This window comes from Erpetoichthys calabaricus, chromosome 13 (assembly GCF_900747795.2).
Source record: "Erpetoichthys calabaricus chromosome 13, fErpCal1.3, whole genome shotgun sequence".
NCBI classification, from domain to species: domain Eukaryota; kingdom Metazoa; phylum Chordata; class Cladistia; order Polypteriformes; family Polypteridae; genus Erpetoichthys; species Erpetoichthys calabaricus.
Window position 1 is genome coordinate 34,190,716 of NC_041406.2, and position 15,102 is coordinate 34,205,817.

Below are 15,102 nucleotides of genomic sequence, written 5' to 3' on the forward strand. Positions count from 1 at the left end.
AAAAAATAAAATGTAGTCTATAAGTTATTAAACAGTAAAACATTAACATTTAAGAAGTAAAGATATATTGAGCACAACTGGAGTGGTTTGGAGTAAACTACATTTTAAAGGCGCTATAACACAACAGGTAAGTAGTACTAACAGCAGCTAAAATGTATTTGGATTATCTCTCGGTAGTAGATCCCTTGTGAAAGGCGCGACACGACCGCTGTGGTATAGAAATTACATTTTCAATGTGATCGTCCAAATTTCTGCCTGACAACCTTGCACTATGTGCCTGTGATTTACTTCTTAAAATAATTCATCACAAAAGGAACCTTGAATGTTGCAGGGTTTTAGTGACCCGAACTTACTTTAAGGGACAGTAAGTAGTAGTGCAGGGTAATTTACAAACAGTCCTACTTTGATGGCGCCGATTACACTCATTCGCAAAGATTTCCACTCTCCCAGGAGCCGACGAGGCACTTGAAGTGTCACAAACAGTGCGAGAAGAGAGGACGCTGCCTGAAACTGCGAAGCTCTCAACCCCGCGGAGCAGCCCGACATTCCGCGCCTCCCAGCGTCCACTTTGTTCTCACACACATTGTTTACAGCTCGCCGCAGTTCAAAAGTAGAAAGACGCAAAGCTGTTTTCCTCATTTCTTCTACTATCAAGTACTACCAACTAAAAAAAAGTTATAATCTGGCAGTTTCCGCGACAGTCACGCGGACGAATAAATAAAACTTCTCTGTCAAAATGCGCCTGGCGGTGGACGGCTCAGCGCTGTAGTCCAGACAGGAGGGCTGGGAGAAGATGACGTGGAGTGCACTTCTATGGGATAGATTGCCATGTTTGTCTTTACTTTTTTTCAGTATCAGTAAAATTACTCACACAAATAATAACAATTCGTAATGACGATATAAAAATGGCGTCCACAAACAAAGTGATTAGTTCCTGTATTATAATATGTTCTGTGGTCATACGTAATTTCCGTTTCATACGTAATTTCCATATCGCGTGGTCATACGTAATTTCCGTTTCAAACGCGAAGAGAATTTTATATATATATATATATATATATATATATATATATATATATATATTGCTAGTTCCTCATTTAGAGGATGAAAAAGTGTATTTTGATTCTGTGGTTTAGATATCAAAGTGATTTTATAACTGTGTAGTTGTAACTACACTTTAGCAAATTGTAAGCTTATATGCCGATATGAAATGTGTACTATGTGACATTACTACATGACTGAAATGAAACACAGCCGCAAATGATAACATCTTTTCTCAAAAGCAGGGGGATTTAAAAATTTGATTCAGATTTAGAACTAAGGTAAGACATATCAAATTTACTAGACTTTGGCAGAACCGTTATTTGCTTTGTATACAGTGGTGTGAAGGTAAAAGTTGTCCTCACACGACATAGATGTCACCGACCAAGAAAGTGGGCTGGTACCGCAGATTAAGTTGGAAAGGGTATAGTGAAGCAAAACTTTTTTTTTTCCATAAATGCACCTCTGAATTCACAGGCTTATTTTCAAAAGTTTCAGCTTCATGCAGAGTGTTGGCACGCTCATTTTCCTTAAAAGGAAATAAAATACAAGTTCTTTATAGATCCAGTGAGAACTCTCAGCTTATAGGTCAGTAAGGCATTCAAGCAGGAAGTAAAAGGACAGCCAATGTTGCAACAATGTTTGATTTTAGCTCAGAAAATAAAAAGTTCAATATGGATGGTTTTACACTGCAAAAACTTTATAGGTTTATAGGGTGCTTATTGTCACGTTTACAGAGTACAGTGAACTTCTTAATTGAATGTGTGTTAATCACACATGCAATATGTTTTATGTTACTGCAGAGCAAGTATTTTATGCTGATATTTAAATTATTTTAACAAAAAGGCTTATAAAAACTTGTTCTAAAACTTATGTATTTATGCACTGATATAAACCTATTTTGCAGTGTTTTGATTTAATGATGACTAATAATAAGTAACAGTAAACATTTAGCACATTTGTATTATAAAAATATCACATGTGAAATATTATTTCATGAAGTCTAAATCACAGTATAAATTGTATTTATGGGATAAGTATATTGTCTCATGCCTATCAGATTAATAAATCTTTCTGTAGTGAATTCATATTTGAATTGATTTCCTGTATAAAATCTTGTTTTTATTTTTGGTTGTCCCCTCTAAAACTGGATAAACAGAATGAGAAACTGCCAAAGCTGTTGTGATTCCGAGCCAAATGCCATACATAGTTTATTTACTGACAATTTATTATTTTCATTTAAGTGACTAACCACATATGTTTCCAGCTTTATTATTAGGTGTAAAATAATTTTAAGTTTTTTTCCCCCTTAGGCTTGTTATCAAGTGAAAATCTGGCATTCTAGCAAATGATTAAAAGTGATTTCTGTGGCAAAATAAGAATCTGTTACTCATTCCTTAAAGTTGTATTATATGGAAGTGTGGTGGTGTGACCTGAGCTACTTCATGCTTATTGTAAACTGGGCTTGGCTTCTTCTAAAACAAATTGGGAAATTAATTGCTAATGGTAGTATGACATGATTTGTATTTAAAGGTTCAGGTTTTATAATAGTTTAAATTCCTCCAGAAGATCTGAAATCAACACATACTGTTAAATCCATTTTTCCCCCTCAATATGTAAACAGATGGCTTCCGAAAAGTGGTCCATATTGAACAAGGTGGATTAGTAAAGCCAGAAAAGGATGACACAGAATTTCAGCATCCATATTTTGTCAGGGGCCAAGAGCATCTTCTAGAGAATATAAAGAGAAAAGTCACCAATGTAAGTTCTCAAAAAGTCAATGTATAATCTGTTAATGGCACATGTTAATAATGATGATAATATGAAGACATTTACTCTAAATGCTCAATATGTTTTTGTTTTTAGTTAAATTTGTTTGGAGTGTGGATGTGTGTGCTTATTGTGTTTTTAATTTGTAAGTATGGAGCAAAATTAAGCACAAAGCATTATTGTGCTGTCTTTTGTACTGTGTTAATTGACTTTTTAAAAGGAGATTTTCTTTTTAATATTTTGAAGTAAACTTCAAGAATTTTGAAAGATTCAGGATTTAGTACTCATAAATAAAAGCTTCAAAATGTTTTGGCCTGAGGTACATTTACAAAGCTACATTAATAAGAAATTTTGAGAAGATGCAGCAAATTCTGAAAGAGAAAAAAATGGGATGGACTTTTGGTATTGAGATGGCTAAGATGCCACAAGATAGCAATACAGTACCAAGCTAACCCTTTCACTGTTTTGGAAGCAAGAACAGTCAAAGAACGTAAAGTTTTGAGAACAGTACAGGGAAACAAAATACATAGAAGGACAAGCATATTTCTCTGAATTTTTCACTGTAAAGAAGTTGAAATCCTCCCCATTACTTCATTATTATTAACTCCCCATAACTTCATATCATTAATGAAATACTAAAGTACTTAGAGAATACAGAGCAGGATGTAATATAAAGGAAAGAATCAAATTATATTTACTAAAGAATATGTAGGGAAATTGTTACTATTTTATTTAATAGTGTGTAATTTGTTTTTGAAATAATTTCTTACAGGAGAAATTTAAGACTGGAAGCTAGCAATTGTTTCTTTATAGTGCATCTCAACAAAAAAAACTGAATATCGTGAAAAAGCTTGTTTGTTTTCATAATTTATTTCAAAAAGGTAAACCTTCACATACGATGTATTCATTACACTTAAAGTTAAATCTTTCAAGTCTTTTTCTGTTTTAATGTTTGATTTTTTTGAGATGCATCTGTACTATACTAATTACATATTTTGAAATTGTCAAGCTTAAATGAGATTTAAAGTTTGGAAATTTTACATTTTCATTGACATATTCTAGTTAAGTGGGTTAATTTTCAATTGTTTTTTTCTAGGTGTCAAACATAAAGCATGAAGATGTTAAGGTGCGGCAGGATGATATCAGTAAAATATTGACTGATGTTCATCTTTTAAGAGGGAAACAAGAAAGTATGGATTCCAAGCTTATAGCTATGAAACAGTAAGGGCTACCAAATTATTGGTATCTTTTTATTCTATAATGAAAATTATTCAGCTATACTTAAAAAAAATATAGTTGATATTAAGAAAAAATCCAATATTTTTTTTCATTGTAATAAGCTTTGTTTAAAAAAAAAAAAAAAAACCTTTAACATCCTAGTAAAATGTAAATTTAAGTTTATAAGGCCATTAAAACCGTACTTGTAATATTCTGCTGGCATAGAGTTACCACCGCAGTGGATAATCATACTACTCAACACTCTACTACCCTACAGGAGGAAACTCAGGTACATGTCTTAAGATCATTTCATATTACTTTACTAGCGATTATCAGCCATAGGATAATGTTAGTGAGTCTGAGGCTGTCATGGCCTGTACCCATACCCACCAGTCGCATAATCTTACTACCCAGTGATTCACTCTAACAAGTGGCCGACTTGTCTCAACAAAATCCAGCTAGTTTGATTTTTGTCTCAAGTTGCTGTAGCAGGCTGTCTGTGCTCAGGAGTGGACGCCCAGTGGTCATACACCCAGATGTATAGTGCATGTAGTGCTGGGCGGTATGACCAGAATTGTATATCATGGTATTTTTCAAAATTATGCTGGTTTCACGGTATTGGACGGTATTTTTTTCCCATGCATGAGTGGATGTTAACCACATTTTCCACTGCAATTACGGGCTAAGAATAACCTATTCCACTGTCATGAGAATTGTACATTGTACAAAAAAACATTTTAATGTGCACACAGGTATTAATATTAATGCATGGCTCCATAAAGTGATAGTTTTCAAGGGGGTGGCACTAATGAAGAGAAGGAATCACATTGCATGACAGATGTAGTCAAAACATCTTTTTATTGAACAAAGTTAAACTAAACTTAAACTAAAATTTTTAACATATTTTCAACCACCCAAAGAGGTATTTAGACTTCGTAAAATATCCAGAGGTGCTTGTCAAAAGTTGTTTTGCACTGAACATGTCTTAGAAAAGGAATAAAGAGTAAATATTTTTTGTAAACCAACTCTACTTTGTTAATGTTAACAATCTCTGTCCACTAACACGTTAAAGTGACTTTTTAAACAACTTTACCATCATTAAACTGCATAATATTTAAACTAATAATAACAGTATAATAAATACTAGTGCAACTTCCAGTAATAATACTATTACTTCCAAGACTTCAAAGCCCAGGTGCATTACACAGTATTCACCAAGATTAAAATAAAATAAAACAAGTGCAACTTGGTGATGACATCTTTACCAACTGAACCATCATTAAGGCAAACTACATTAATATGGACCTTGCTTCAAGCTAAGCTATATACATAAATAATAAAACAGCAACTTGCATTTATAATGCTATTTGTGGTATAGCCCTACGGAAGCGTATTAGGGCCACAGTGAAGAAAAAAAATATGTCGAGATTAAAGTCGACATTTCCACTTTATTCTCATAGTTTATTTTGTCATTAAAGTAGAATGTCGTAAACTAAACTTCATCCTAAAATCAATGTTTAATTTACTAGATTTTCTCAAACCCTGTTATAAGTTAATGTAGCACATTAAATGCTAATGCTTTGTGTTGTTTCCTGACCCAGTTGTTAAATCGCTACGCGCTTCTTAAACTGACTTCCTCCGCACTAAGAGGAGGTGCCGGCAGCGATCGCCGCACAGAATACATTCACTTCATGATATTCCTGCTCTCTGAAAATGTAGAATGCGAAGATAAATTTTCATGATGAAATGCATTAAAGCAGGTATTAAACATGCACGGTAGTGCTGCTCCCTCGCAGTAAGGCATCCCCGGGGGTACGTTCAGTGTAGAGAACTTTATGGCAGTTGTGACAAGGCTCCAAAAAAATGGATGTATGAATGGGTATCGCACAGGTTTAACTTTAAATATTGTGTAAATTTTGGGTTTGTGATCTGGTGGTCAGAGACACAAACACAGAATTCAATGGATGTTCTTCTGAGCGGGCTTTCTTTATTGTATGTGTGCTGTCTGTCTGATGTACCAAATCCCCAGTTCCTAACTTTCCTTTTTCTTTCTCCACATAACCAATCACCATATGATAAACGTCTTTGTGAAATTAAACCTAGTTATAAACTTAGACCATGGAGTGTTCAGAACTTTAAAAAAAATCTTCGTTATACATGTTTAATTATGCCATCCATTCAGGGTTGCGCCCATCCCAGTAAGCATTGTGTGCAAGGCAGGAGCAAATCCTGAACAGGGCGCCAGCACATCGCAGGGTGAATACGAGCAACACATACACTAGCAGGGTCAATATAGCATAATAAAACCCCACATCCTACATGACTTTGGGAAAAAAAATAAAGCACGCCGAGTAAACCCACCAGAAAAACATGCAAATTCAAGGCAGGGAACACCCAGGACCCTCTTGCAGCGAGGCAGCAGTACAACCTCTACGCCACCGTGCCCCCACATGTTTAATACATGCTTTAATGCATTTCATCATGAAAATGATACCAAGTATTTATCTTACCATTCTAAATGTTCAGGGAGCAGGGATATCATGAAATGTGTTCTGTGTGCTGCCAGTGCCTCCTCTTAGTGCAAGAGGAAGTCAGTTTAAGAAGCACGTAGCGATTAACATGGCTCTGGGAACACTTAACACAAAGCATTTAATGTGCTACATAACTTATGACGGGGTTTGAGAAAATCTAGTAAACTAAATTATTCTTTTTAAGATGAAGTTTAGTTTAAGATGTTTTACATTAATGAAAAATTACGAGAATAAAGTCAATGTCGACTTTATTCTTGTCATAAACGTCGAGATTAAAGTGGAAATGCCGAGAATAAATTCAACATGTCATCACACTATTACACAGTGTCCAGGTACATGACACAGTATTGGGGAAAAAAAAAATAAAACAAGTACAGCTTGGCTTGCAGTATTATCCAGTAGTATAGAAACAGTATTTACACATTTGAACATAATGGTCCACATCCGACCTTTTTAATACCAAAGTATCTACAGACAACAGACACGGCTCCTTTTTTCAGCAAAGGTTCTTCTGTGTCATCATGTTCAACTTTATCGTCTGCCACAGCTTCAGTTTCCGATTGTTTGCTGTCAATTTTCACCGATGAGTACCTCCACTAATGCATGTACTCCGTTGCATTCATGTTTAGTGGTGCAGGAGTGAAAAAGGTCCCCCCTTAAACAGTTTCCTGCTGCGCCACGTTCTGAACATTGTTTAGGCTATTTAAACCAGTGTTGCGGTATAAGAATAATCCATAACTTAACAAAGATAAAAAACGGATTTTGGTATGAACCGGTATACCACCCAGCACTAAGTGCATGTAATGAAACAAAAGCAAGTAAGGAACAATGGGTGTTTTGGATCTTGATATCAAAAGAGAGGCTTGTCTGTCTGAAGTCTTGTGTTTTATGTACCACGACAGAATTGTTCAAATGTATACCTATTTTTAGAAAGAAGTTTTGAATCTTATTTTTTGGCTAATGTGACCATCGTAGAATTTGTTAAAATGATATATACACACACAAAGAAAATAAATGTTTGTATGTCTTGAATTTAGGTTAGTTGCAACTGAGTACAATGGCTTAGTCTCCATATCACTATAAACTGTTCAACAGCAGCAAAGGGAGTACTTCGTAATTTCGTTTGCCCACTCATCTTCCTTGTTTTTCTGTATCCTACAATGTAGTTGTTTTATGTTTATTTTTTTGTTAGTGTTCTGCCTCAAAAATTTTATTTTGCATGTGGACTGCAGTAGGTGGCACCTCCTATCATAATGGGAAAGAGCTTTTTTTTACACATAAGCAAACAATCAGGAAACTTGTAAATAGAGGTTTGATAGATCATTTTCCTGTGAAACCCATTAGTACTGGTGTGGGAAATGTTTTGGGATATTTTATTATTAGGGTACTTACTCTAGGGTGACTTACCCTTCTTGTCTAAGCTTCTTGAGTTTCCATGGTAAATGTTCAATAAAATAAAATTCTTAAACCACCTTGTTCCAGTTTTGTATTGTGGGGAACTGGAGCCTATCCTGGAATTATCCAGACAAGATGCCAGTCCTTCATAGGAGCACCTGACCAAAAAACTCACATGGAACCAGTTTAGAAGATCTAAACGTAACATACACTTTGGGTCTGTTGGACAAAACAAAATTACTCAAGGGAAAAGGCCATACAGGTTTAAATGTTGCTTATCCTTTTTGTCTTGTGTTGTTTAACTCTTGCAATGACCAAATAACTCTGTCCTTTTTCGTGTTTTTTTTTTTGGTCTCCCTCAAAACAGTCCTATAACTTTTTTGTTTTTACATTTTATTTTTTCTGCTTTTTCTTTCATCAGATTATAAATGTACTTTTTGGCTTTACTCACAATTATTTTGTAAATGTGAGTTGTACTTTAATACAAAGTCACAAATGAATTTTTAATTATAGTATCGTCAGTATTTGCTAAGTCAGTGATGTTTTATTTGTAGTATGTTTTAAAGAGCAAATTACTCACTGACCTAAATAAAGAAAAATTGCTTCACAGTGATGTCTTGGTTCCACAGCTGTTGTGTGTAAGTTGCTGTATATGGCTGCAGAGTAGGCAGGCAGGCTGTAAACCATCTGTTTTTCCGAACTGATAAAGTTTCAGTGTTTCCTACAACTGCCATTTGCACTGTAGCTAACAGTGTTAAGCTTGTTCGAAATCTCAAAAGTATCTAACAGTATGAATATTTCAGATATTGGCTTTTTTTTTTTTTCTTCCCCCAGCATTTAGAAAAGCAAGATTATAAACAAAGGTTTTTGCTGTTTTCTCTCCTATAAGATAACTTTGTTAGTGAATGTTAATGTAATTCCATCATTTTAAGAGCTTTGCATGAATTTCCATTGTCTGACCACTTATAGTAAAAACATTAATCTTATTAAAACCAGTCTGTGCAGGAAAATCTGTTTCTCCTTAAACCACATAACGTTGTATTCTGTCATAGACATCCATGCAGTGGATTAATGTCGATTGCTTTATAGGGACAGGTGCAGATAGTATGGAGGAGCCTAAAGCATTTCATGCTGTAATTCATCATTCAAAAGAGATGATGAAACAGTTTAAAATGATTATACTGTAGAATTATACCTTTCTTTGGGTTGCTTAGAGTTACATTGCTATTGAAGTACTGTACTACATTTATTTAATGATGTAAAATAAAAGCTTAATCAAGATGTACTGTATAGTAGTACTCTGAAATACATAAAAAATAACACATGGTTAGAAATTTTAATTGGTAAAACATTGACAGATTTTAAAAATTTTTTTATAGATCATTAAATAGCGTAATAGAGAAGAAAATTGTTTCCAGTTATGAGTAGGCTAGGCTGCCTTTGTGTTAATTGTCTCTGAACCTTTTGTTCGAACAATCTTCCTATGCTCTCAAGCAGATGTCGCTGAAATCCCTATATTGTTAATCTGTGTGTGTGTGTACACAGTATATAAACATTTACCAGCTGTGCTGCCAATCTAAGAGTGGTTGAATCTAAATAACCAACATAGACCTTAGTGTTAATGTTTGCAGTTCAGCATCCATTGTAAAGTGTTTTGTAATGCATCTAGTAAAATCCAGTGCATTTTTCATTCCAACAAGTGGCGTATCACAAACAGTCGTACTAATAAATGCATTACTATAAATGTTTGTGTTGTACCATCTATTGGAATAACAAATGCAATGAATGTCTTTGTGTTATGCCATCTAGTATGGGATTTTATCAAAGAATTCTATTGCGCAGTCTTTGGAATGATAGAAACATTACAAATGGACAAACACACAGACCCTCATCTTTATATTAAGGTAAATGTATGTTTATGTGTGTAGTTGTTTATGTATAAGTGTATTATATATGGTGTGAGGCTTTTGAACTCTTTTGAGACCTTCCGCAACAGGGCAATGTGCCGAAATGCGATTGACACGTCTTTCAAGGGCTGCTTGTCCATCACCAAGGCAACTGTGGGTTCTCCACGTTCGCAGCACCTCACCGGTTTGCAGCGTCACGGAGGCAACAGCAAGCTCACCATCTCTGTGCGCAATACGTCTGTCACCTGATGGGTGGTGCAGGAAATGTTATAACTTGGCCATTGACCTGGCCCTAGCCCTGCCTATTTGCTGTGTTCTATGTGTAATAATAATAATTCTTTGTATTTATATAGCGCTTTCTCACTACTCAAAGTGCCCAGCAATTGCAGGTTAAGGGTCTTGCTCAAGGGCCCAACAGAGCAGAGTCCCTTTTGGCATTTAGGGGATTCAAACCGGCAACCTTCCGATTGCCAGTGCAGAACCCTAGCCTCAGAGCCACCACTCCGCCTAGTAGTGTAGTAGAGTGGTAGCTCCCGCTGCAGTAAATAACCTTGCTGTTCCTGTTTTGAGTTGAATAAAGCTGATTTTCCTGAAATCCTTAGACTCAGCCTTGTCTTTTGGGTGCAAGGCAGCAACTCACGCATTATAATGTCATGTATGTATCAAGGCTCAGCTCAGGAGAGTAAAATTTAGTATTTGATGTTTAAAACATGCTGAAGCCTTTGTGGACATTTAAAATTAACAACCAAAATGTACCTGCCAATTTCTTTTTTTTTTTTGTATAGCACAATTCCCAATTGCATAGAGACAGAACATTGTGCTCTTCTGTCGTTTTTCCTGTCTGTCTGCCTTTCTTATGTAAATGATTAAATCTAAGCATTCAGTTTTGAAACTGATGTCAGCTACCCTATGGCCCTGTAATCATTTAAGTTCTAAGTTTGTAAAGTGCATCTTTCGTACAGCTACCAAAATATTGGTTATTTGATTCCTTTTTAAATTGTTCATCTGCTAAATTTCAGTTTCAAAGTAATAAAAGTTAAAAATGTAAACTTTTAGTAGCAAATCCTGTTTTACAGTGCATGTCATATTTGCTTCCTGTTGCATGCAAAAGTAATGAAACTGATATTTGACAGACCTCTTGAGGCAGTGGTGTGTTAAAAAATTTATAGCCATCTTTAAAGACTGCTGAAGCTTTTAAAATGAGTTAGCTGTAGCATTTGATCCCCCCCTTCCGTTTCCCATTTTGGAACAACCTCAAACTCCCATTTATAAATAACGCCGTTAAAAACACTTCTTTTGTCACCTTTATTACATGCTACAAACACCATATTGAAAAGGGGAAAAAAATCAATCTGTTTATCTTCTTTTGCATCTAAACCTTTAATCCTTTGAGTAATGTTTCAGATTTCTATATCCTTTCTTCTATCTTAACAGTCTCTGAGACTGGAGCTTTTCTAGCAGTAGCGTCTATAGTTTATAGTCTCGCTCTGGCATGTCTACGAGGATGCTGCATTTTACTGGCCAGAAAAGTACAGAGTAAAACTAGTTAACATCCAGAAGGTGTGTCGTTTTAGATTTGAGAGTGGGAGTTTTAGTTTGAGTTATTCCTTTAAACTAGATACGCCTGAACCTTTCTGTTTGCTGCTGTTAATTTTACCACTTATATAAAACTCCATTCATCTCTGTGGGAAATTTTCTAATTTGATGATTGCTATCAAGGGATTTGAAGATCTCTCATAGGCTACAACCAGCCACTAGAGTACTCTAATCTGGTCTGTGGTCATCCTACGCAAATGATGAATCGAGGAGATTTCATGTCACTAACTTGTGTGTTGACAGCACCGCAATAGAGCAGCTGTCTGTGATTGTGAGATTTTCTAATGGAAATGCTTATTATTGGGGAGAGCCGCTTTGTTTTCTTCCCATACATTTGTGTGTGACTGGCAGAATAACTTATAATGAAGTGATCCATAGTACTTTGGCGGGCTGGGGGGGGGGGGGGAGATTTGTGGCAAATTTTGTGGGGAAAATGAGACACCATGGATTTAAAGATAAAGCTTTTAAACTTCAGCCCTGCTTAAGGAAATGCAATGGGCATGGGTGCACATTCCACAAAGACAGTGACTTGTGGTGGGTGCAGGATTTGATCCTCTGATAAAATGTCAGTGCTAACATGCCTTCCAGGCTTGGAAATAAAGGATGACCATTGTTTTAAAAACATTGATGATGAAATCTCTAATTTAGTGACTGACTAATGCATAATTTGTTTGGTCCGAACAAATCCTTAAGTCCACATCTGCGTGTAACAATGTTCCATACTTGGTACACTTTCATGTTTTCATTTGTTTGTTTTCACTCACTCACAGGCCACTTTATTATGTTCACCTGTTCATCCGCTTGTTAATGTAAATCTCAAATGAGCCAATCGCATGTCAGCAGCTCAGTGCTTTTAGGCATGTAGACATTGTCAAGATAAACTGCATTAAATTCAAACCAAGCATCAAAACCAGGAAGAAAGGTCATTTTAGTAACTTTGAATGTGGCAAGTTTTGTGGTGCTAGTTGGGCTGCTCGGAGTACTTCAGATACTGCTGATCTACTGGGATTTTCATATTTTCATGCAGAACCATCTCTGGGGTTTACATAAAATGGCCCAAGAAGGGAAAATATTCAGTGAGTGGCAGACTGGTTCAAGCTGATAGAAAGACAACAATAACTCAAATATAACTTGCTGTTCTGCATACCTTGGTTAGAACGTCTCTGAATGCTGTTCTGCACATTTCTTGTGCTTTTTTCTTTATTTTCTACAGAGCAGCAATAATATTAGCAAATTCTGAATACTGATATGTATAAAGAAACCGAGAATATTGTGATTCTGAACAATAATGAATTGAAAAAAAATTAGGTAGGAACTTCAGTACAGATGTTCTTGTGTTCACAAAGCTTTTTTTGTTTTGCCTTTTGCAAGTACAATATGACCTATGCACTGAGAGAGAGATTTTTGCAACTTTTTATAATACAGTTTAAATATGTACATGAAAGGAACAGATTACAGAGCAACTTTATTCTCCATGCAAAATGATCCAAAAGTCTATTTGTGAATTTCGTTTACTGCAGTTTTTAATATTGCATATTATTCTCATCATTGTGGTTAATCATATTTTACCCTAAATTATAAATTGAAGCTTATGCTGTTAACATTCTGGTATTTAAGTCTAAAGAAACAAATCATGATTTCTGTTGTGTTTCACACAGTGAGAATGAAGCATTGTGGAGAGAGGTTGCTAGCCTTAGACAGAAGCACGCTCAACAACAGAAAGTTGTCAATAAGGTAAGGTTGTGCTGTACTTGCACATTTTGGAGTAAATGTTTTCTTTTTAAGAAGACCAAGCTAGCATTGTTGAGGAAAAGACAAAGTAAAACCTGGTTCTTCTGTAAACCTGTTGCATATAATACCTGAGCCAGCAGACTATTCTGTTTTTTATCTGTCATGTTTAATTCAGCTCAACAAAAGACATTTGTAGCTGCCTATTCTAGTGTTTGCAAGATTGTAACAGTTGCAAATTTGGAGTGTTACTAATCAGACAGGCAAATTAAAGTGAAAATATTAAGCTCTTATTTAGGGGATGCATTAAATATGTTGCACAAAAATCCATTAGGAATTTTTAACATGAAAAATTGCTATCTGTGCACCTGATGCATTCAGAGCTATCTCTGTTAGTGGCACAGAATACAATGATTCTGTGTCCATTAGAAGAATGTAGCTTTCTGTGACTATCCACTATTTGGAGAGGAGTGTGCATTTCATGAGCAATGTTCAGTGATGTATTGTGTATAGTTAATACTTTCCTAATAGGTCAGCTATATTGCTTGACTTGCATCTAAGTAAATATATTTGGTTAGCTGTGATTTTGTGTGTAAATATTAATTAATCAATCAGAATCAGAATCAGAATCAGAATCAGCTTTATTGGCCAAGTATATGTACACATACAAGGAATTGGACTCCGGTTTTACCTAGTATTGTCCCTGATGCTGTGAGATTGACTTAAGTGTTCATGAGAGTGATGGCCTGAGGAAAGAAACTGTTCACATGTCTGGTAGTTTTGGCGTACAGTGCTCTGTAGCGCCTACCAGAGGGAAGAAGTTGAAAAAGGTTGTAACCAGGGTGTGATGGGTCTGCAATGATGTTTTCTGCCCGTTTCCTGACTCGAGATCTGTATAAGTCTTGAATGGAGGGCAGATCAACACCAATGATTTTTTCTGCAATCCTGACTGTCCGTTGAAGTCTGTTCCTGTCCTGTTTTGTGGCTGAGCCAAACCAGACTGTGATAGATGAACAGAGAACAGACTGGATTACTGCAGAGTAAAATTGGATGAGCAGCTCCTGAGGCAGGTTGAACTTTCTGAGCTGGCGCAGGAAGTACAACCTCTGCTGGGCCTTTTTAACAATTGTGTTTATGTTTAGTTCCCACTTTAGGTCCTGGGAAATTGTGGATCCCAGAAACCTAAAGTTTTCCACAGCGGACACAATGCTGTTGAGTAGTGTGAGAGGGGGCAGCACTGGGGGGCTCCTCCTGAAGTCCACTGTCATCTCCACAGTTTTAAGCTTGTTCAGCTCCAGGTTGTTTTGACCGCACCAGAGGGCCAGCTGTTCGACCTCTCGTCTGTATACAGACTCATCACTGTCCTTGATGAGGCCAATGACTGTCATATCATCTGCGAACTTCAGGATTTTAACAGACGGGTCTCTTGAGGTGCAGTCATTTGTGTAGAGGGAGAAGAGCAGAGGAGAGAGGACACATCCCTGGGGGGCGCCAGTGCTGACTGTTCGTGTGCTGGATGTGATTTTTCCCAGTCTCACTTGCTGCTTCCTATCTGTCAGGAAGTTTTTGATCCACTGGGAGATGGGAGCTGGTACAGTGAGCCAAGTGAGTTTGGTGTGGAGGACTTCTGGAATGATAGTGTTGAACGCCGAGCTGAAGTCCACAAACAGGATCCTAGCATATGTCCCTGGAGAGTCGAGATGTTGCAGGATGTAGTGCAGTCCCATGTTGATTGCATCATCCACTGACCTGTTTGCTCGGTAAGCAAACTGTAGGGGGTCAAGCAGGGGGTCTGTAATGTCCTTCAGGTAGGTCAACACCAGTCTTTCAAAGGATTTCATGACCACAGACGTCAGGGCGACTGGCCTGTAGTCATTTAACCCTGCAATGGAGGTTTTCTTTGGAACCGGGATAAT

General features: G+C 36.4%; 1 protein-coding gene across 2 annotated transcripts in view; it reads left to right on the forward strand.

Moving 5' to 3' along the window:
- Positions 1-15,102, forward strand: part of hsf1 (heat shock transcription factor 1) — an 82,426-nt gene that overhangs the window by 43,727 nt on the left and 23,597 nt on the right. For both annotated transcript variants that reach the window (XM_028818106.2, XM_028818107.2), the window contains exons 3-5: positions 2,666-2,802; positions 3,908-4,032; positions 13,117-13,192. In XM_028818106.2, the coding sequence (XP_028673939.1) occupies positions 2,666-2,802; positions 3,908-4,032; positions 13,117-13,192 (338 nt within the window). The remainder of the gene's footprint in view (positions 1-2,665; positions 2,803-3,907; positions 4,033-13,116; positions 13,193-15,102) is intronic.